This window comes from Macadamia integrifolia, chromosome 14 (genome assembly GCF_013358625.1).
Source record: "Macadamia integrifolia cultivar HAES 741 chromosome 14, SCU_Mint_v3, whole genome shotgun sequence".
Classification (NCBI taxonomy): Eukaryota; Viridiplantae; Streptophyta; class Magnoliopsida; order Proteales; family Proteaceae; genus Macadamia; species Macadamia integrifolia.
The window spans coordinates 30,437,285-30,459,095 of NC_056570.1; the positions used below are offsets into that span (position 1 = coordinate 30,437,285).

At 35.9% G+C, this 21,811-nt stretch overlaps 2 protein-coding genes across 4 annotated transcripts; both read left to right on the plus strand.

Moving 5' to 3' along the window:
- Positions 1-1,266: 1,266 nt before the first annotated feature.
- On the plus strand, positions 1,267-9,510 carry LOC122061082 (probable inactive purple acid phosphatase 27). Its single transcript, XM_042624250.1, has 13 exons — positions 1,267-1,828; positions 1,933-2,020; positions 2,100-2,366; positions 2,467-2,575; positions 4,596-4,710; positions 4,853-4,985; positions 5,217-5,404; positions 6,021-6,207; positions 6,297-6,364; positions 6,498-6,594; positions 6,963-7,151; positions 7,295-7,375; positions 9,265-9,510. Exons 1-13 carry the CDS (start codon positions 1,476-1,478, stop codon positions 9,421-9,423), a joined length of 2,034 nt encoding a protein of 677 aa, XP_042480184.1. The 5' UTR covers positions 1,267-1,475; the 3' UTR covers positions 9,424-9,510.
- Positions 9,511-13,918: 4,408 nt separating this feature from the next.
- On the plus strand, positions 13,919-17,661 carry LOC122061279 (wall-associated receptor kinase 2-like). 3 transcript variants are annotated; one of them, XM_042624501.1, is made up of 4 exons: positions 13,919-14,677; positions 14,819-14,910; positions 14,979-15,143; positions 16,447-17,661. In XM_042624501.1, the coding sequence occupies exons 1-4, from the start codon at positions 14,028-14,030 to the stop codon at positions 17,622-17,624; spliced, it is 2,085 nt and encodes a 694-aa protein (XP_042480435.1). In that variant the 5' UTR covers positions 13,919-14,027; the 3' UTR covers positions 17,625-17,661. The 3 variants fall into 3 exon arrangements, with proteins under 3 accessions (XP_042480435.1, XP_042480433.1, XP_042480436.1); XM_042624502.1 differs by having other exon boundaries at positions 14,181-14,318; positions 14,401-14,910; XM_042624499.1 differs by having other exon boundaries at positions 13,919-14,910.
- The last annotated feature ends 4,150 nt before the right edge of the window (positions 17,662-21,811 follow it).

The following is a 21,811-nucleotide window of genomic DNA, read 5'->3' on the forward strand; positions in this document are numbered from 1 at the left end:
TAACGGTTTTCCCATGTGTGGGCATTATCTCATATTGTACCAGGCGATATATCTTGAGACTAAACATACAATGTTAGTGAACCTCATAAATCCGCAACCTATATTAATTCTCATAAGAAATCGATGTAGGATCAATTCCCATAAACTGATATGGGATTGCAACATATACTAGCTCATTTCCTCTTTTTCGCCATTATCCTCTAAAGATAACCATTATCTATATCTATCACAGTTTGAGGAATGGGATCGAATTGGCCTGAATCAGTTGGATTGGATCGAATCAATCTTGTCATATCTTGACTCTTAGTTGATATTGTATTGTTGGATCAATAAGGATGAAGGGTAATACAGTAAAATATATTTTTTTAATGACAACTGCGGATATTTCTGTCCAATCTATGTTGGTATGGATGCAATCCTAAGACCAACTCCAGTATCTTAAACCGTAATTTACCATGCCTTTTCCCCTTTCTTTCCCTAATAACTAAAATAATTGATTACTATAATATCACGCGAGGATCAATAGGAATATACGAGGAAGTATCCATAGAGACATCATTTTCCTTTGAAGGGGTGAACCGATGAACTGATCATATTATCCCCCGTATCTAAACGTAGGAACAACACTCACTCAAAGAAACCATTTTCCATTTCTTTTGCTATTGTTGAGTTGTGTGGCCAATCTACCTTCAGACTAAAGATACTTTTAACCTTTCTCTTTTCTGCCATTAACCTCTAAAGGTAAGTGTGATATTGTATTTTCTTCTGTTAGTATTAAGTCAATTTCTTTATCTAACAAACTATCAATTTCTATTTCTATTAATGGTCAAGAATCAAGATTTCACAATCCCTTAAATCAAATGGGACATTAGCTCACGTCCAGATTTACAATATTATAATCCAGTGTACAGATACTTGCCATAAAGAAGAAACCCCATGAAGATCTCCATTAAAGAACAAAGCAAAGTTACTAAAAATTCGATGTATTTCCTTGATTTAACATGTGAGAATTTATACAAGAATTACACCTAAGAAATCCCATTAATTAAGGGATAGAAACACATAAGAAATGCATATGATGGTAACCCTGGATAGATAAGGAATGAGGTGGTGTGATAAAGAGATAAAGAAAGGATGCTAGCTGGGATTCCTCCCATTGAGGGTGGACCTTGGTGTAACAGATTGCTTTATTGTGATTAAGTGGTTATGGTTTCGAGTTAAGAAACAACCTCTCCATAAAAACAGGATTAATATTCTATAAATTTTGTGACTCTCTCCAAACCCCACAGTGATAGGAACCTCGTAATCTAGAGACACACCCTTCCCCGTATAAACAACGAAGTGGTGAATTCTAGGCCTACCTTTTTCATTATTAAAGCCACAAGACTGTTAAGGAATTTGAAAGAATCAATATAACAACCTTTATATTCTTCTTTTCTCTGCTCTTCTCTTCTTTTCTTCTTCTTCTTTCAATTATGTACTCGGTTACATCTTTCAATTTCAATTCTTCCTTCTTTTTATTCGTTCTCTTGTTTGGCTCATGGACAGCATTATCAACCTCCTCCTCCTCTTCTTCAACTTCTTCTTCTCAAATTATAATTAACTCCACAGCAGAATTTCAGGGCTACACTGCAATATCAGAATTTAGGCTCTTGAACAGAAGAACTTTATTTCAATGTCTTGATCTGAATCCGTTTCTTGAAATCAATATCAGTGCAGGAGGAGAGTCAGGACTCTCAGACGATGAAAATGTAACAGTTACTGTTAGTGGGGTTTTGGATCCTTCAAAGTCTGATTGGATTGCCATGGTATCACCTTCCTCTTCCAGGTTAGTGAAAAATAATTACTCCTTTACATTCTCTACTCTAATTTGTTCCCCTTGGACATCTTATCCCCTTAATTATTGCGGTTTTCGGTTGGTTTCATCGACAGTGTTAAAGATTGTCCTCTGAGTGAAACATTCTACATTCAGACAGGAGATGTTAGTGAACTACCTCTTCTCTGCCATTACCCAGTAAAGGTAAACCCAATTGAGAATTATGAACATCAAAATTAGTTGAAGGGTATGAATGATACTTGTTATTTTTTTGATACTATAGGCCCAATTCTTGAGTAATGATCCAGATTATCTTGGTTGCAAGAAGCAAGAATGTAAGAAATACAGAAATGGGATATGTGTATTGAAAACATGTATTGGTTCAGTAACATTTCATGTCATTAACATCAGAACTAGTATAGAGTTTGTGTTATTCGCCGGAGGGTTCGATAATCCTTGCATGATAAGAAGAACAGGTTCAGTGAATTTTACTAATCCAAAGAGTCCCTTGTATGGTCATCTCTCAAGCATAGATTCCACTGGAGATAAGGTTAGTAATTAATTCATGAGGTTTTTATGAGAACATGTAACTGTGTTTATAGCAGTAGAGAGGTGAACTAATAAGATGATTTTGTGTTCTTTTGGAACAGATGAGATTAACATGGGTGAGTGGAGAACAACAACCTCAACAAGTTCAATATGGGAATGGAAAATTCCAAAGATCAGAAGTAACTACTTTTACACAAAAAGATATGTGCAGTAAGTTCTTCATCTGTTGGCTATTGCATTTTCCTTAATTTTGCTGTTTTTTGGTGTTTAATTTCTCTTTTATTCATCCTTTTTTCTTCTAATTTTGAGGGGAATGCTTCCAAAATAGAGTACCGGTGGAACTCAATCTATACTAATTTCTCTATATTCTTGCCTGTCATGAGTTGTTGGTTTACCATTGAACATGCCATAAAAGGCATGGATTCTAACAATTGATGGAGAACCATTCAAATAGTGAATAGGTTGAATACATAAAGTGCTTACTGTGGTAGAAAAAAGAGAATCTAAAATGATGCAGAAAAAATTGAAAATGGCAAACAAATAATTATACAATCGAACAAAATAATTTATGTAGTTTAGCAAGATTGTCTCTATGGTGAGTTAAGATCTACTTCACTATCAATGGAGAAAAGGGTTATAATTGTTTGTCCTCACACTTCTCTCATATTGATATAGAGAAATCGCTATAAATATATAATGACACTTTATATTGGTAATTTACCAAAAAATACCTCCATCCTAAAAAAAAAAGTTTTCCCAGTCCCTTCAGCCCTCAACCTCTAACTTAATGTCCTATCAAAATCAGCCCGCTTATGTAAGTGACAAAATCAACCATTAGCTCTATGCTCTTTTTCATAGTTGGGAAGGATTCTAACTATTGATATTGGTATCTCATCAAGGGTAAACTCTTAAAAAATAAGAAAGGTGAGGATAAATTGACTGATCCAGGTCAATACTGGATCAATCAGTATTGACAGAGACCGATATTAATTCAAGTTGGTATCGGATTTAATTCCCAAGATTTTAATCCATGGTGAGACTTTGTCTACGTTCATCTTATTACTTAATTCTATAGAACTAGTGGAAAATTTTTGTTGTAAATAAGGTTATTAAAAATATATATATATATATATATTATTTTTTTGCATTTTCATAGTATAATATATTTTTATTTCCAATGAAATTAAATCTGTCATTTTCACATAATCAAAAATATATATATTTAAATTTTACAAATGTCATAATGAAAAGTATAGTGTGATTACTCTTGGTGAATTAGAAAGATAAATTTTACAAATTTTTCTTAGAACAATAATATGCTTTTGACCCCTATCTAATCAGATCCGCAAAGAAACATTAAGCAACTGTGGCTCACTTGGTAGAAGGGTGAAGGGTCACGGGTCACGGGTCACGGGTCACCTCAAATTAGGAATCAGTACTTTTCAGTGTCCTGGCCAACCTCTTCAACGCAATATTGCAAGGGCCATGTGAACGCTGGCCTAAACCATAAGGACACGTTTGTCTCTTAGCCCATACCCATTAAATTAAAGACAATCCTTGCCACAATTCATGGTTGGCTCAAATTTAATGAGCCATTATAGCTTTTCTGTTGGATGGTAACCATCAACCACTTCATATGGACAAAGCAACCTTTGCTTGCCGTCTTCCATCTTTCGATTCTTCCTTACCATACAAGCATGGTTGGCTTAAAATTGCTCATCTTCTTCAATCCATTCACCACTTGACACGTTAGTATAAGGTTCGTATTGGCAGGTTTCGAGTTTCAGACAAGGTTTCAGACCAGCAATAAACCGCTATTCTCAAACTCAGTGAGTTAACTCAGATATGAGATGCCTCGGTTGAATACTTATCAACCGAGTTCATCCACTAAACGACATCTTTCTTCCTGATTTGGATTAAGAATCTTGTTCATTATGATTTTTATTTAATTTATTTTTCTATCGGCCAGAATTATTTGAACGGTGAGGCCCCAAGGCGATACGATATAGGTGTTCCTAAGGATGGCCCGGCATGGATCAGCTTCAAACTTGCTTCTGACCAGTAATAGGATTAAATTCAATATTTGAGAGAATGTTCATGTTCCAAAAGTTTCTTTTCATCCAGATATGATAAATGATTGCACAGAATATCTATCAGAACGTGTTTAAAGATTGGACCCCGAGCAAAAGGTCCAACGTATTTGCTTGCTCTAAATTAAATTGGTATGTAGGTTCTCCATTAAAGAGCCCAGCCGAGGATTTCGGGTGGCATGACCCTGGCTATATTCATTCTGCAGTGATGACAGGACTTAAACCTTCAACCTCTTATTCCTATAGATATGGAAGGTAATTTTTTTTCCCCTTTCATTTGAAGATCTTTTGTTATTTAAACAAACCAAATATTTTGGATAATTATATTCTAATTCTACATTATGATTATGTATTCCCATAATTCTATGGAAAAAAAAAAATTATTCTCATAATGCAGTAATTCAGTTGGTTGGAGTGATCAAATTCAATTTCGAACCCCGCCCACAGGAGGGTCACCTGAACTAAAATTCCTCGCATTTGGTGACATGGGAAAAGCCCCTCATGATGGTTCCACTGAGCACTATATTCAGGTAATAATCTCTCAAAAATTCTATTCATCATTTCACAATAAAATCTTATATGGTTCAAGATTTAATTAAAATAACTATATTAAGATATTACTTCTATATAATTCAAGATTTAATTAAAATAACTATATTAAGATCATTACTTCTATATAATTAAGTTTCTACAATATTGTTCATTTTTAGTCCATGTACCACAACATTCTCTTATTAGAGATTAAATTGTGAAATGATCAGCCAGGATCAATATCAGTGGTAGATGCCATGGTCCATGAAGTTGCCTCAGGCAATGTTGATTCAATTTTCCACATTGGGGATATAAGCTATGCAACAGGATTCTTAGTGGAATGGGACTACTTCCTTCACCAAATTGGCCCCGTTGCATCTCAGGTTTCATACATGACCGCAATCGGAAACCATGAAAGGTGCGCTCTTTTTTTGTCACAATTACAGATGAGTTTTATATTTTAGGCAAGTGTTTTCTAGAAAGGACATAGGGACTACGTCTAGACACAAGGTGCACCGTAGGAGGTGGCACGGGGATCTTCATTTCGTACCCCCCATATCTGTGCATAGCCCCTGTGTCCCACCCCGAAAACTTTGTTCCGTATATTTTTTTGGGCGAGGCATATGGGGTCTCTGGTAAACTTAATGTCCTGGTACATGTTTATCAGGAAGACAAGAACTTCCTTAGTTGGATATTTGGGCCAAGTGATCAGATCATTTGGACTGCTGATCCCCCGGCCCAAACAGTCCATGGTTAAGCCCATTTCTAGTGACATTAGGCACCTACAGCTGCCTATTTAAATATAGGAGAAAGGTTGGGTATGTTGTCGGTGTATCATATATTAACATCCATTGTGTCTATCTCTTCTCTTTTCTTTTTGAAATGATCCCATACCCTTGCTCAATGATACCCCATCATGTGCCCTCATTGGTGTTATCTATTAGCTTACCATAAAATGGTAGTATATATATATATATATATATCTGTGTGCACAAATTGTACAAGGACTATCCTTGACAATAACAATTTGGCAGAGATTATGTAGACTCGGGATCGGTTTACATAACACCAGACTCGGGAGGAGAATGTGGAGTCCCGTATGAGACATATTTTCCTATGCCTACAACTGTTAAAGACAAGCCATGGTACTCCATAGAGCAAGGGCCCGTTCATTTCACTGTTATTTCTACTGAGCATGATTGGAGCCCCAACTCTGAACAGGTACTAATATATTGGAGAATCTTTTTCTTTTGATGTTTTATTTCTTAAATTATTTCATTTTAATTAAATTTTAATAAAATTTGTTACAGTACCAATGGATAGCAAAGGATCTGAGTACAGTTGATCGATCAAAAACTCCTTGGTTAATTTTCACTGGGTAAACATGAGCAAAACCCCATCTCTCTCTCTCTCTCTCTCTCTCTCTCTCTCTCTCTCTCTCTCTCTCTCTCTCTCTCTCTCTCTCTCTCTCTCATCATAAATATTATTCATCGAAACATTTGCTGATGCAGGCACCGACCTATGTATTCATCAGAACAAGGAGGACTAATTCCAAGTGTGGATTCGAGGTTTGTCACAGCAGTAGAGCCTTTACTAATGGACAACAAAGTAAGTAACACAGATCAGTAGTAAGTTTGGTTCTAAATCTCGGGTTTTGGTTTTGGTCAATTTTTCAAAAAAAAAAAAAATTTCTAGCTAGATATTTGGGCCAAAATATTAAAAAATAATAATAATAATTTGGTCATATCTGGTTTAGTCTTGAATTCGGTCGAAACCATCAAAATGTGCAAAATTTTCCGAGATTTAAAACTATGGTAGTAAGAGGTTCTAAAATTGGGGTGTTCCAAATTTTTAAGAAAATTTTAACTTAGTATCTAAATTGACCATGGATTTAGAGATTCAATATAATCTAACACAGCGTAATTAATTAAAAAAATAATAATAACAATGACTCAATTGTGAACATGAATGATCAGGTGGATCTAGTTCTTTGGGGCCATGTTCATAACTATGAGAGAATGTGTGCCGTCTATCAAAATGAATGCAAAGCCATGCCTAAGAAAGATACCAATGGAACTGACACATATGATAATACAGAGTACAATGCTCCAGTTCATGTAGTCATTGGAATGGCCGGATTCCAACTGGACAACTTCCCTAGCAAGGTAAGTTAATAGTTCTCATTTCTTTCAATTTCTTGGTTTGATTTTTTTTTCTTTTTCTTAATTTTAATACAAAGGATCTTTTAGTGGGAAAAAAACTAAGAATGGTTTGTATTGATTTCATAAATGTTCTTTGGTTTGGACAGGTTAATAGTTGGAGCTTAGTTAGGGGTTCTAAATTTGGGTATGTAAGATTTCACGCAACAAAGCAAGAGATCAAGGTCGAGGTTAGTACATTAAGAACTAAATCCCCATTCATACTAACTCAAATAAAAGAGAGAATTAATTTTAGATGGTATATATGACGATGGCTCATGACTGATAGAGATTAACTAAATGGTAATCATATATAACATGCAATATAATGAACCACTGTTTGTGACCCAAGTCAAATTTCTTGAGAGAGAGAGAGAGAGTCTACATCTAATATGAGCTTATTATATGAAATATTACTATTCCACTAATCAACAGTTACACACTTTATGCCACTATTTTTTATTTTATTTTTTTAAGGGTCAGCAAGTATATTAATATAAGAAGAGAAGTTTTTGTCCAAAAAAAAAGTGTAAAATATATGAGCATATCTAGAAAGACCTAGATAACAACATAAAAAAATGCCACAAAAAGCGACCCTAAAATGTCCACCTTCGGCAATGCCTTCAGCAAGGAGGAAAATACTACGCAAGCTAGAGAGTGGAACTGAATTATTAATACTAGATTGCACCATTAGCAGTTTCTATAGTCCTTTTGCTTTTCTTGAATGGTTAGGACTAAAGATGTAGCAAGTCAGATCTTAAGGAGATGTTAAACACCCTTACAGTTAGAACTACAAACATTTATAGCACCTTGAATAGCATTTTTGTCCGAAAAATTACATGATGAATGATAGATGAAGAAAACTCTAAAATCAGACTTGTAGTTTGAACTCTATAAATTTTAGAGAAACTTAATGTATTTATACAAGTAATGGCGAAGGAACAAATACAAATAAGGAAAGAAACAGTAAAAGTTAGAGTAGGACACTCTAATTCAAACACAATCTAATCTAATCTAATCTCCAACTCAAATATGATGTTCCGTTTGTATGACTCAATACACCCCCTCAAGGTGAAAGTCTTCTAGGACAGACATTTCAATTGTTACCAAGAAACTAGAACCGGGCTAATGACAAGCCCTTAGTCACAATGTCTACAATCTTATCAGTGGTGAAAATGAAATTAATAGATTACTCATGGCGTGCAGCCTATTCACGTACAAAATGAAAATTTATCTCCATATATTTGGTGTGTGCATGAAAAAATAGGGTTTAATGAAAATCTATCTCCATATTCTTGGTGTGTGTATGAAAAAGCAGGGTTTGCCAAGAGGTAAGTTGCACTAATGTAATAACACCACAAAATTAGAGGAATCTTCATAAGGAATCCAAGTTTTGTAAAAAAAGTGATTATAGCCAAGTGAACTCAGTTGAGGCATCAGCCAATATCTTGTACTCTGCTTCAGTGGAGGAGTTTGTCACAATCCATTGCTTATGTGACAAGCATAAGATGACAATCATTCCAATATAGATTGCAAACCCACCAGTAGGCTTGCAATCATCAATAGAACCTGTTTAATCAACATCAGTAAATGCTTGCAACGGTAGAGAGATGGATTGCTCGATTGGGAGATCATAGGTGGATGTGTGTTTCAAATAGCGTAGAATACACTTGACCATAGTCCAATGGTTTTCAGCCGGAGCACGCATAAATTGATAGACACGATTTACAATAACTCCAACATGCAATCTAACGAGTGTGATGTACTAATGAGCACCAACCACTAACCGATATATGGTAGGATCAGAGAACAAGACACCTCATTTCTCAAACTATAACAAAATTGGAGGATTCTTCATAAGGAGTCCAAGTTTTGTAAAATGTGATTGTAGATTCATATATATATATATATATGATGACCCATAAATGATAGAGATTAACAAAAACGTTACACATATTTCACATGCATTATAATTCATTTGTGAATAGAGTCAAATTTCTTGAGCCATACATAAAGATTTATACTTCTTTCCCTTTATTTATAAATTTAACTGATTGTAACTTTTCTTGCCCACCTCTAGTATGTGAATTCAAAGAAATTGATGGTTGAAGATAGCTTCCGCATGATCAAAAGCTATAAGACACAAAGCGACTCGCTTGTCAGCTCAAGTGGGAAACAAGAGCCGCCATGGTTAATATTGTTTCTACTCTTTGTTGTTTTCCCACCTTATTTTTTATGAATAAGATGTTATGTTGGAATGTGAGGGGACTCAATTGCTCCTCCAAACAAGCTTCTGTTAAGAATAAAATTAAGAACTTCTCCATCATCTCCATCTCAATAGCATGCTTATTAGAAACTTGAGTCAAAGGAATCGATTGCCCCAGCGATGGTGAATTCTCTTTGCCCCATTTGGCATATCTGGTGTATTTGGGTCTCTTCTTGCCTCTCTAAATCCTTAGTGGAATCACATTAATCCCATTTGTTTAACACAGCCACACAGGCATCTTTGATCATTGTAGTGTTGCCCACATTCATCCATGTGACTCCTTTGGTCCTTGATCTTATTGCCACATTCTTTGAGGCTATAAGGATATATTGCTCCTTGATCTTTCATCGATTTGGGTTGAGTGTAACTCTACTTCCGTGGTGGGGTTCATTTCTAGAAACTCAATTCCGTAGTGTTTTCATCATCGTTGGTTATTTTCTAAAAGTTATCTGGATAGGATCCTCTAGAAGATTACACATTGCTTTCACAAAGTTAATTCAGTGACAGTTAGGCTGGTGAAACACATTGCATTCTCTTGGATAAAGAAGCTTGGGACAAACGCGTGGTCAGGCCTTGTTCTCCGTTATACATTTTTGCTATGAAACTTAGGGAGGTTAAGGCCTTGAAGGCATGGAACTAGTCAATCTTTGGAAATGTCTTTCCCTTGGTGTAACAATCTCATGTTGTCCTTGCATGAGGGGTTTGATTTAGCTGCCACTCATCACTCATCCTTGTATATGTGCCTCTCTCTCTCTCTTTCTCTTCTTTTGTAATAATTTTTTTTTCTTTTTAGAACTTTTGCAATAAAATTTGATCAGGTTACTCTGTAACATGCTATAGGGTATCGTAGATCCAAGGGCTAGGGGCCCTCAAACACGTAACCCAAGGGGCTCCCAACCCTTGGATCTACACAACGCTGTGGCGCGACACAATGGATCCCAGTCCAATAAAATTGTTATCTATCAAATAAAGCATGTCTTGCTTCATAAAAAAAAAAAAAAAAAAAAAGGCAACATATTTTGGTGCTGGTATTTTTTTAAAAGAAAAATGATTTTTTGTGGGGATGTGTCACCCTGCATCAAGTTCCCAACAATCAACGAGTTGATTTTGTCACCCCCCACCGTGCTTACGGCTCTATTCCCCAACCCAACTTGCTCTGACCCCGGGTCCTCCCTTTCTATTCCTCGGTAAGCGGACCGTGGGAGCATGGGGAGGCAATATCTGTTTTGGGCTGATAGAAAGCATCTCTCTCTTTTTCTCCTAACCAAACCAACCCAAAAAAGAAAAATAGAATAAAATAAGTTGTTCTTGCTGGCGTCATCCAGACACTTGGTTGTTGAAATGATCGACCCACTCTCGTAAAAAGGAATATGACTCTTATGTGAATGTTTTCTTTATGCATATTCATAGACATTCACGCACACATAGAAACCATATCCACCCAAAAAAACGTTTTTCCATATTTTAAAGAGGAAGAAAATATTACCATTGACGGATCTGATGGCTACAAAATGAACATGGGTTCATATTATCACCTTGGAAATTTTAGCTACTACAACTTTTTCGGCGGTCTTCTCCTCAAGTCTTTTCGTCAAGTATACGTCGGTTAGAATTGAAATTAATAAGGACTTGAGCTAGAAGCCTCCAATTGAGGATTTTTCTTCATTTTTTTAATTTTGATTAGGACATTTGAGGATGTTTCGGAATTGAAACCTCACAAGAGATGAGATTGATCAGATCGACACGCTCATCAATGAGCATTATCGTCAACGTAAAGTTCGCCAGCACAGATGTGTCACGATATTTCAAGGTTTTTTCACATTGAAAATGTCCCCTCATTTTTAGGTGAATTACGAATTAATTCCCAAGATTCCCATGTCATTTCAGAAGAACTAGCTATACGCGGTACGCCAATAGACGAAAAAGAAAGTCTAATAGGTAGTACAAGTTTCACTAATACAGAGAAGCATGGATTTAATTAGTTATCGGTAGAGGCAGATACTAATCTATATCAGAGAGGATTGGTGCGTATCAATCACTTTTGTTTTTTACTTTTTTTTTTATTGTTTTACCCCTGAAATGATATAGATAATCGATTCGAATCAGTTAGAGATTGGGAATCGGTCTCAATCAATACTCATAAGATACGGTTGATATGATCGATACTTGAAACCATGCAGAGAAGTGAAGAATTTGAAGATGATTTCCCCTCCCCTCCCCTCCCCTCCCCTCCCCTCCTTAATCTCAGACCCTTACCTTATTTTTTTGCTAAAATTCTATAAAGAATATTATTAAAAAGAATGAATGCAATACACTAAAAGACCAAAGGAAAAAATAAATTTAGATTGTAGTCTATTTTGGCATGCTCATCAGCAGACAAACAAACAAAATCAACTTAAGAAAGAACAAATTAAACACTCAACTGAATCTTTATCTCGAATGATCCTGAGAATCTCAAACAATGTTTCTGAAAAAAAAAAAAAAAAAAGGAACCATAGACCAAATCATTGAAACTCTTATTGTAGCAGCATGTTTAGCATCTACTCACGTGTTGACTTCGCAATAAATATGAATTATTCTCCAAGAGATTCAATCCAAATATTTTTTACAAGAAAACCATTGTTGACTGAAACACCATGATATTTTACTCTTCTTGATATATCAAATTATTAATATCACAATTTAGATAAAATTTTCCTTTTATTTGGCTAAGAATTTAGATAATTTTTTTTTCCTTAATTACTTGAATGAGGAAGATTTTCTAACCCATTTAAGGACTATAACATCTAGGCTGTGTTTGGTAGCCAAGAAAAGAAAAGAAAAAAGTACAAAGTGTACTTTTTTTCTTTGGGTTAAGAATTTTTCTTTTTACTTGATATGTCTTCACTCAAGAGATGATTCTTCTTTTCAAATTCAAAATTCTTCTTGAGAATTGTGAATTTTTCTTTTACTCTCCCAAAAATTTTTTTGCCAAAAACACAAGAAAATATAAGAAAATATGAAAATATAATAAGACAAAAAATGATTAATTACACAATGATTTCCTATATGTCTATCTCTCTCCTAAAATTCAAAATTTTTTAAATTTTTTCTTTTCTTCTCTTGATAACCAAACATACATACTCTTTTTATTTTCTTACCATTTCTTTTCTTTTCGTCTCTTTTCTTTTCTTTTCTTTTCTAGATTATTTTTTCTTTTCTTTTCTTCTCTTGGCTACCAAACATAGCCTTATCTTATTTTTCTACTAAAATTATGTAAAGAATATTATTAAAAAGAATGAATGCAATACATCAAAAGACCAAAGGAAAAAAATAAATTTAGATTGTAGTCTACTTTTGGCATGCTCATCAGCAGATAAACAAACTAAATCAACTTAAGAAAGAACAAATTAAACACTCAATTGAATCTATATCTCGGATGATCCTGAGAATCTCAAGCAATATTTCTGCAAAAAAAAAAAAAAAAAGGAGCCATAGACCAAATCATTGAAACTCTCGTTGCAGCAGCATGTTTAACATCTGCTCCCGTGTTGACTTCACGATAAAAATGAATTATTCTCCAGGAGATTCAATCCAAATACCTTTTACAAGAAAACCATTGTTGACTGAAACACCATGATATTTTACTCTTCTTGATATATCAAATTATTAATACCACAATTTAGATAAAATTTTCCTTTTATTTGGCTAAGAATTTAGATAGTTTTTTTTTCCTTAATTACTTGAATGAGGAAGATTTTCTAACCCATTTAAGGACTATAACATCTAGGCTGTGTTTGGTAGCCAAGAAAAGAAAGGAAAAAAGTACAAAGTGTACTTTTTTTCTTTGGGTTAAGAATTTTTCTTTGCACTTGATATGTCTTCACTCGAGAGATGATTCCTCTTTTCAAATTCAAAATTCTTCTTGAGAATTGTGAATTTTTCTTTTACTCTCCCAAAATTTTTTTTGCCAAAAACACAAGAAAATATAAGAAAATATGAAAACATAATAAGACAAAAAATGATTGATTACACAATGATTTCCTATATGTCTATCTCTCTCTTAAAATTCAAAAAAAAAAAAAAAAATTTCTTATCTTTTCTTCTCTTGGTAAACAAATATACACTCTTTTTATTTTATCACAATTTCTTCTCTTTTTTTCTCTATTTTTTTTTTCTAAATTCTTTTTTCTTTTCTTTCCTTCACTTGGCTACAAACGTAGCCCTGGGGATGAAAACTCCTTCAAGACAAAAAATATCTTCTATAACATGTGTGGAGAGAAACTAGTCAAGAGTCTCAAGATAAAAATAGACTGAAGCAAATGGACCCCACCTAGTTCAGTACAGTATGATACCTTCAGTGCCCGACACCTATTGCTGACACGTGGATGGTCATGATAGAGAGAACAAATATGAAGAAGATTTTTTTTTTTCCAACCAAATGGCGAAGACTAGGGATCAAGTCAAGCAGCCCTAACCCAACTGTTGATTCACAAGTCAAGTATTTCAGTTTCTTCCACGAAGATGCTACTCTTCTCTTCCGTTGAACCCAACTCATAAATAAGCATGGGAAGCTAGCAAACGAGAATTAAGCTACAATGGTTCCTCTTGATCTTGTGTTGCTTGTGTTCCCCTTGTTCTTCCTGTTGTTATGGCCAGCGGCGGCGGTAACATCATCAACGTTTCCAATTGCAAAGCCCGGCTGTTCGGATAAATGTGGTAATATCGCAGTTCCCTACCCTTTTGGCTTCGGAGCTAAAGAGTGTTACAAAGATGAAAGTTTTCGGGTAACTTGCGACATCAGCTACAAACCACCAAGACTGTTCACAAGTTGGGACTTTGAGGTTCTAAATATTTCATGGCAAGGCGAGATGCGTGTTTTGGCTAATGTAACTTATAGTTGCCACAACAAGTTAGGCTTCTACCCCTTTGTGAAAATGCCTACCGACTCTTTAATGTTTTCTGAAACAGAGAACAAATTCACGGTTGTGGGTTGCGACGCCATGGCTTCCATTCACGGTTCCAATGGCCAGTGGCATTTCACCGGTGGTAGTTGCAGCACTTCTTGCACCAACCCATCTGATATGATCAATGGATCATGTGCTGAAAACGGCTGTTGCCAGACCTCAATTCCAAAGGGAATGAGTGAGTACTCTATAGCTATCAGCAGAATCGGCAGCGTCGGGAATATCAACCGCACCGATGATTTCAATCCCTGCAGTTATGCTTTCATAGTTGATAAGAACTGGTATAACTTCTCTGTCTCTGATCTCTATAATTTCACCATCAAGAATCATGAAACAGGTAATTTGCAAGTCCCAGTCGTCCTTAACTGGGTAGTAGATACAAAGTCTTGTAATGAAGCTACTCACACATGCGACAGTAACAGCGTCTGTGGGGTCTCCAAGAACAGTGTTGGATACAGCTGCAACTGTTCCCAAGGTTACCAAGGGAACCCTTACCTTTCACGCGGATGCCAAGGTAACCCTGAACTCTCTCTCTCTCTCTCTCTCTCTCTCTCTCTCTCATAGAATCTGTATTTGTTGCAGATATAAATGAATGTGCAGATAGTCCCTGCATTTCTACTTCGGTCTGTACCAATCTGCCTGGGACGTACAAATGCTCTTGCCCAACGGGTCATTATGGAGACGGGAAAAAAGATGGAAGTGGATGTATTATCAAGGCATCATACCGAGTGATTCAAGTCGCCGTAGGTAAATTATTAATTTGAAAAAATATTTTTTTTTTTCTTAGAAATTAAAATGAAAATACTCATGTCATATACTGTTATCTTACATCTAAGGATTAAGGGGGGAAATGAGGATAGCTTCGGTCAGTTTGTTTCAGTAATTGAATTTTTTTTTTAATTGGAGTGAGTTGACCGAAGACTAATCCTTGAATTAAATTTAAGGGGAAGTGATTTATGCGGGGGGTGTGATTCTTACGTGTGCGTCAAGCTAGTCCAGATCGGCCTTGATCTTAACCTTGATTTATAGAATATAATATTTGAATTTTTTTTTTTTGAGTAATTGAATTTTTTTTTAATAGGACTGAGTTGACCAAAGACTAATCCATTGTATTACCATTGAATCAAATTTAAGGGGAAGTATTTTATGCGAGGAGTGTGGTTCTTATGCTTGCATAAGGCTAACCCAGTTTGGCCTTAATCTTAACCTTGATTTATAGAATATAATTTTGGGTTTTCCATTTTTTTTGGTAGAGATAATTTTGGGTTGTCATCCTATTCTTTTATTCAGAATAATGAAATCTAGTTATTGATTATTATGTTCAGATGTCCTGAACATCTATTATGGTGTTGCACTTCATAATTATAATTGTGTACCGATCATTTGATCTATTGGTGCTTTTTCTTTTCTTAAATGATCTATTGGTGTTTCTTCTTTTCTTAATGCATATGATACAAATGGCTAAACACAAGCTCAATATTGGTTAGCCTAACCCTAGCAAAAATTAGGTCCAATTTGGGGCCAAGCCAGCTCAACCTGGCCCAATCAAGGTCAGTTAGGGCCGGGTTGGTTTGGCATGAACCTGGCAGGTTTGGGCTTAGGGAATTGGGCTTGGGTTGAGTTTTGGGGACCTAGAGTCTGGCTGGCCCAATCTAGCCTTGTTGCATCCCTACTTCTACTTTATCAGAAATTCATTTTGTAACACAGTAGCAGTGTATCTAATACTTGGAACGAGATCCTCTCAAAAGCATCAACCCCTCCAGTGCACATTGGATGGCTAGGAGACAATTAGGGTGTGTGTCCCGGAGCCACCAACTGTCTGATGCACGTTGGAAGGGCCGACGCACTTGAGAAGATCTGGGGTTAATACTCTTGAATACCAAAATTGTATTTATGTAATAATACTCATGGAATCATGCATAACTGAGGTTCTATGAAATCCATATATAATAGTTTCTATTGCTCAATTGTAACACATTCTAGGCTCCATGTGCACTCCACTTTTCATCCAACTTCTAGTGTCTTTATTATATTTAATGTCTCATTATAGGTACTATTTTGGGCTGTTTGTTTCTACTTATTGGTATCTTATTGGTGCTCTGGGCACTTCGAAAAAGAAAGGACAACAAACTCAAGCAGAAATTCTTCCAGCAAAATGGAGGTTTCTTGTTGAAGCAACAATTATCTTCCCGTGAAGGATGTATTGAAGCTGTAAAAATATTTACTGCAAAAGAACTAAAGCAAGCAACTAACAATTATGCTCAAAGCCAGATCCTTGGTCGAGGAGGCAATGGGACAGTATATAAAGGAATTCTGCCTAATCATAGAACTGTTGCCATTAAGAAATCAAGGAAGGTTGATGAAAGTCAGGTGGAGCAATTCATAAACGAGGTGGTTATTCTCTCCCAAATCAACCATAGAAATATTGTAAAGCTATTGGGTTGTTGCTTAGAGACTGAAGTTCCTACATTAGTCTATGAATTTGTCACCAACAAAACCTTATTCCATCATATCCATAGTGAGGGATGCAATTCTCCAATTTCATGGGATAATCGTATAAGGATAGCTGCAGAAATAGCAGAGGCACTCACTTATTTGCATTCTGCAGCTTCGCCACCTATCATTCACAGAGATATTAAATCTGCAAACATACTCTTGGACGATAATTATACTGCAAAGGTGTCAGACTTTGGTGCATCAAAGTTGGTTCCTTTAGACTATACTCAAATTAGTACACTAGTGCAAGGAACATTGGGGTACTTAGATCCAGAATACCTTCGATCAAGTCAACTCACAGAAAAAAGCGATGTTTATAGTTTTGGCGTAGTACTTGCAGAGCTATTAACTGGGAAGAAGGCAGTCTACTATGGTGGGCTTGATGGAGAGACAAATCTAGCCATGCATTTTGTCACCTCAGTCAAAGAAGATAGGGTTTGGGATATTCTAGATGATCAGATTATGACTACAGGGGGCAAAGAGAAACTTCAGGTCGTCTTGAAGCTGGCAGAAAGATGTTTAAGACTAAAAAGGGAAGAAAGGCCTACAATGAAGGAAGTGGCAATGGAGCTACAAGGGTTGAGGAGGAATCAAAGCCACCCATGGGTTGCACAAAAATCTAATGAGGTGGAATGTCTACTTGTTGAACCATTAGACTTGAATAGTCGCAATATTGTCGAGTACAATAGTATGACTAATGAAGCGCTATTATCATTAGATGGTGGCCGATGATTGTAGCTATTAATATCATTAGAATCTTTCTTCCTTATTTTCTCTTCAATTCTGGTGTTCCATTGTATTGTTTATACTTTTCTCTTCATGTTTTTGTACGGTTTGTACATGTCATTTCTTAGTAAGTATGGTTTATAATCTGTCACTATTAGTGAATGGAAGCCTTCTATGCATAAGTATAAATATGGGATGGTTTGAGAGACCCTAGGGTCAGGCTGGTCAGCTATCTCAAGGCACTACTTGCTAAGACCACTAACACCATATGTCGATTTGTAGAATCGTATGGCAACGACCAACCAAGATTATGAAGATGGTTTCTACCCAATTGAAAAGCATACGGCCATGGACGTTGGACGTGGCAATATTATAAGAGATAAGATTTCCACACAAGCATCCTTTGCTAGAAATACATAAGAGATTGGATGACACAAGCACCATTTCCCTCCTCACCGCGTCCACCCCACCCAACCACACCTGAGCCTTCCAATTTTACAAAGGCTTTCAAATCCCCTCAATGGCCTTAAGCTATGTGATGCAAGCCTCAAGATAGGCTGCTAACCAAAACCAATGGATCAAAAGAGTAAGGCTTTCTTTGGTTTGATTTATATTTGTATTTATATAATCTATTTCTATTTTTACTGGTGTTTGGTATAATTTATAATACTTATTTTTATATATTTTTTAAATTGAAATAAATAAAAAATTACAAATAACTCTTGAGTAAATTGTAATTTGTGGCAAGCACTACTATTTAATGAGCATATGTCTTAAATTGTTCCAAATCAAGGGTAAAGAAACTTTTGAGTTGTAAAAATGAAATCTAATTCAAAAACTCTCTTCTCCTCATGGGACGCTTTCTGTAGGAGGAGTATGGGAGGGGTGAGATAAGTAGGTTGAGCCTGCATCTTCATCGAACACTTTGTATCTACCATTGTCAATGCCCTCGCTTCCATTACTCTTCCCATCTCTTTTCCAAAATCTTCATGATTTCCACCTCTACCAGGTAAAAGTTCGAGAGGATTCATCAATCAATCTAATGTAATATAAGAAATGAAGCTCCATCAAGTACCTAGGAGGGTTCGAAGAAGATTTGGATCAGTTATTCGACGCGATGAGATTGAATTACAAGGCATGAGGTTTGAGTTCCCATTGTCAACATTGTTGGTAGTGGGAGGGGATATGAACTTGTTGGCATTGTTGGTTGTCGGAGTGGATATGGACTCATCGGCGATGCAGGAGTTCAGCCCGACTCTGTTCAACAGGAGACCTAACAAAGCTTTGAGTCGGGTGCAAACCATATTCCAAAGCGACATGAGGCAAGTATTGAGGTTGCTGACTATCCCTTGTCATATACTGTAGAGCATCAAGGACTTGGTACTGCAGGTGATGGTTTTCAAGTATTTTCACACCAAAATTGGGAATGAGCCCTTCATAGAAGCCATGGCATCCGATGGGCATCACGGCAATTGAGCTTAATAGATATCATTACTCTGGCTTTGCTTCGCCACATCTGTTTTGATATTGCCATCTTGAACTCTTAAATTGTTTATTGACTTGCATTTCTTCTATCCGACTCTTCTCTCTCATAGCTAAAAACCAAAAACCAACAAAAAAAAAATTATTGTTGATAGTTACTTTCATTCAAGGTTAACTTCAACCTCAGTTGGTTAGTCATGATGGTGCTTGAGCATTTAATCAAGAAAGCAACGGGAAGCGCGGATGCACACTGGTTTGATTTAGCAAGACAGGCAGCAACTGGCTAAACTAAGGTTTGAAACGGTAGCCATTGATGGATGTATGGTTCAAAGACTGGTGCACCGTGAAGAGAGTGCATTTCACATGTTTGATGAAATAACTGAAAGAATTAGAGAAATCAAAACTTAAAGAATTTATTCCACACTTTGGTCATACCAAACCTATTTCCCATTATATAATCTATTATACAAATAGTAACCAAATGATTATTATTTGTAGTCTATAATTTATTGTCACAAATGATTTCTCCAAAATAGATAATAATTACAAATATAAACTGTACCAAAGAGAGCAGAAATGAGCAGAAATTTCAATTCTGAGACCCTAGAAAAATGAGGATATATGTAATGTATGTAATCCCCATAAATGAGTACATGCTTCGTCGCCTTTGAACCAAATCAAGTTAGATTCCAAACACCACAACATGAGAAATAGGTTTCATTGTTCGATGGACATTGGACATTGCAAGTTCACATTATCATCTCTATCATTTTTAACTAAATCCAACATTGGTGAATCGATTGCTATTTGGACTGCTTTGCTTGAAGCAATTTCAAAAGATTTTGACAAGTCGATTATGGAGTCGGACAACAAGGATATTATCACTTATCTTCAATGGAATGCTCATGAATCACCTTTGGAGATTAGGCCTATTTTGGAGGATATTATACATATTTCCTCATACTTTGTTGCTTGTAATTTTGTGTATTATTGGTGTACGATGTCTTATATTTCATCACAGTTTAATCCAGGGAGTACTGATGCAGTTGTGTACTTTATAAATTAGGGTTTTTTGCTATATATTTGTAGTGAGGGTTTCTTTCTCTGTAATGCAAGCGATACTGAGAGGTGTGAGGATGAGCGCTGTAACTCTATTCTCCATTGATAGTGAAGCATGATCTCATCTCACCGAGGACGTAAGCAACCTTGCCGAACTTCGTAAATTTGTGTACATTGTTTATTCTATTTTTTCCATTATCTTTTGCATCGTTTTAGAGTTGCATTTATACACATGTTGCATTTGTTGTACTGGCATTGCTAATTTGGCAATGGAGATTGTGTAGCTTCCTAATAAAAGTGATTAAATGGTTCACAAATTAGATTCCTTGTTAATGTCTGATATTTGATTCTCCTACACCCATGACCCACCCATCCATTCTTGATGTAATTATTTCATTGGTTTGCGACTAAAATTTGTAAGTAACCGATCAGCAAGGAGTGTTTTTTTTCTTTCCTTGACAGCAATAGGTCTCCATTTTGAATTGGTTTGATAAGCTTTGATTTAAATAGAAATATCTTTAAGATATAGATTTTAGGCTTTGAAACAGGGCTCCACAGATCATGTGTGTCATAAGCAGCTACTTCTTTGACCCCAAAGAGAACTAAAGAGAAAGGAAACTTAAACTCTCATTTCTGAAGATGATTTGTTTCTCCATTATCATCACTACCAAGCTTTTCCTGTGAATAAACATTTTTTTTCATCGTTGGAGAACGAAGAACAAGCAAATTGCAGACCTTCCTTCATCGTTGGAGAATGAAGTAGGTCTTCCTTGCCGGAAAAACCTTCCCTCGCAGTAACAACCTTTGACCTATCCTCGCCGGAACAACCTTTCCTCGCCGGAGCAACCTACGGCTTGTTAGAAATTTGCCCCAAGTGTTTGTTCGTTGGGAGGTTGAAGAAAGAAAGAAGGGTATTACGGGGATTTAGAAAAATTGGGTTCAAATTAACAGAAAACACCTCAAACCAGTGTAACGGTGTTAATTTTTTTGGTTTAAATATAAAAATGAAACTACAGGGGGGTGATGTAATGAGGACAAAGACGAGGGGTGGTGGATATAAATTTCCCTTAATAATATTATCGATCCACCAAATGGGTAGCGTATTCCCTCTTTTACCCCTATTTAATTCATCAAATTTCAATCTTATCCAAACCAATGAAATTTCTAATCTACCCTTACTTTATAAAATGTCAAAATTCTGCCCTTTACCCATCTAAAACATTAACCTATCAAATTGTTTGGTAGAAGAACCCCAACCCATGGGAGGGGAATTTATTCATAGATTACGTGTAGCACCATGGATGGAGATTGACACATCTCCAATACCCATAGACTAGAATTTGGTTAGATCGTCACACATGTTACCGGCAGAGCCCTCCTACCCAAGGAGTCTGCAATACATCGACCTGCACTGTTTATAATTGAAAAAAAAAATCACAAGTACATGAAACACAACTCCTAATCCATAATGGGAAACATGATTCCATTTTTTTTTTTTTTCTGAAAAATGAAATATATTTTCAAAATCTGAAATCACAAGTAATCGCTTACGATCATGGCCACAAGGGATAAAACCAACACAACGAGGGCGAAGGACATCCTAATCAAGAAACCTAGTGGTCAACAATCTCCCATTTTGTCTCTCTGTGTAT

What these genes read in the sequence shown, in the direction of transcription:
- LOC122061082 (XM_042624250.1), top strand. Translation starts at nt 1,476, where the DNA reads ATGTACTCGGTTACATCTTTCAATTTCAATTCTTCCTTCTTTTTATTC. An exon ending in CCACTGAGCACTATATTCAG is followed by an intron (nt 4,986 to 5,216) that starts GTAATAATCTCT and finishes TGAAATGATCAG; the next exon opens with CCAGGATCAATATCAGTGGT. An exon ending in GCAATCGGAAACCATGAAAG is followed by an intron (nt 5,405 to 6,020) that starts GTGCGCTCTTTT and finishes ACAATTTGGCAG; the next exon opens with AGATTATGTAGACTCGGGAT.
- LOC122061279 (XM_042624499.1), top strand. Translation starts at nt 14,028, where the DNA reads ATGGTTCCTCTTGATCTTGTGTTGCTTGTGTTCCCCTTGTTCTTCCTG. An exon ending in CCTTTCACGCGGATGCCAAG is followed by an intron (nt 14,911 to 14,978) that starts GTAACCCTGAAC and finishes TATTTGTTGCAG; the next exon opens with ATATAAATGAATGTGCAGAT. An exon ending in AGTGATTCAAGTCGCCGTAG is followed by an intron (nt 15,144 to 16,446) that starts GTAAATTATTAA and finishes GTCTCATTATAG; the next exon opens with GTACTATTTTGGGCTGTTTG.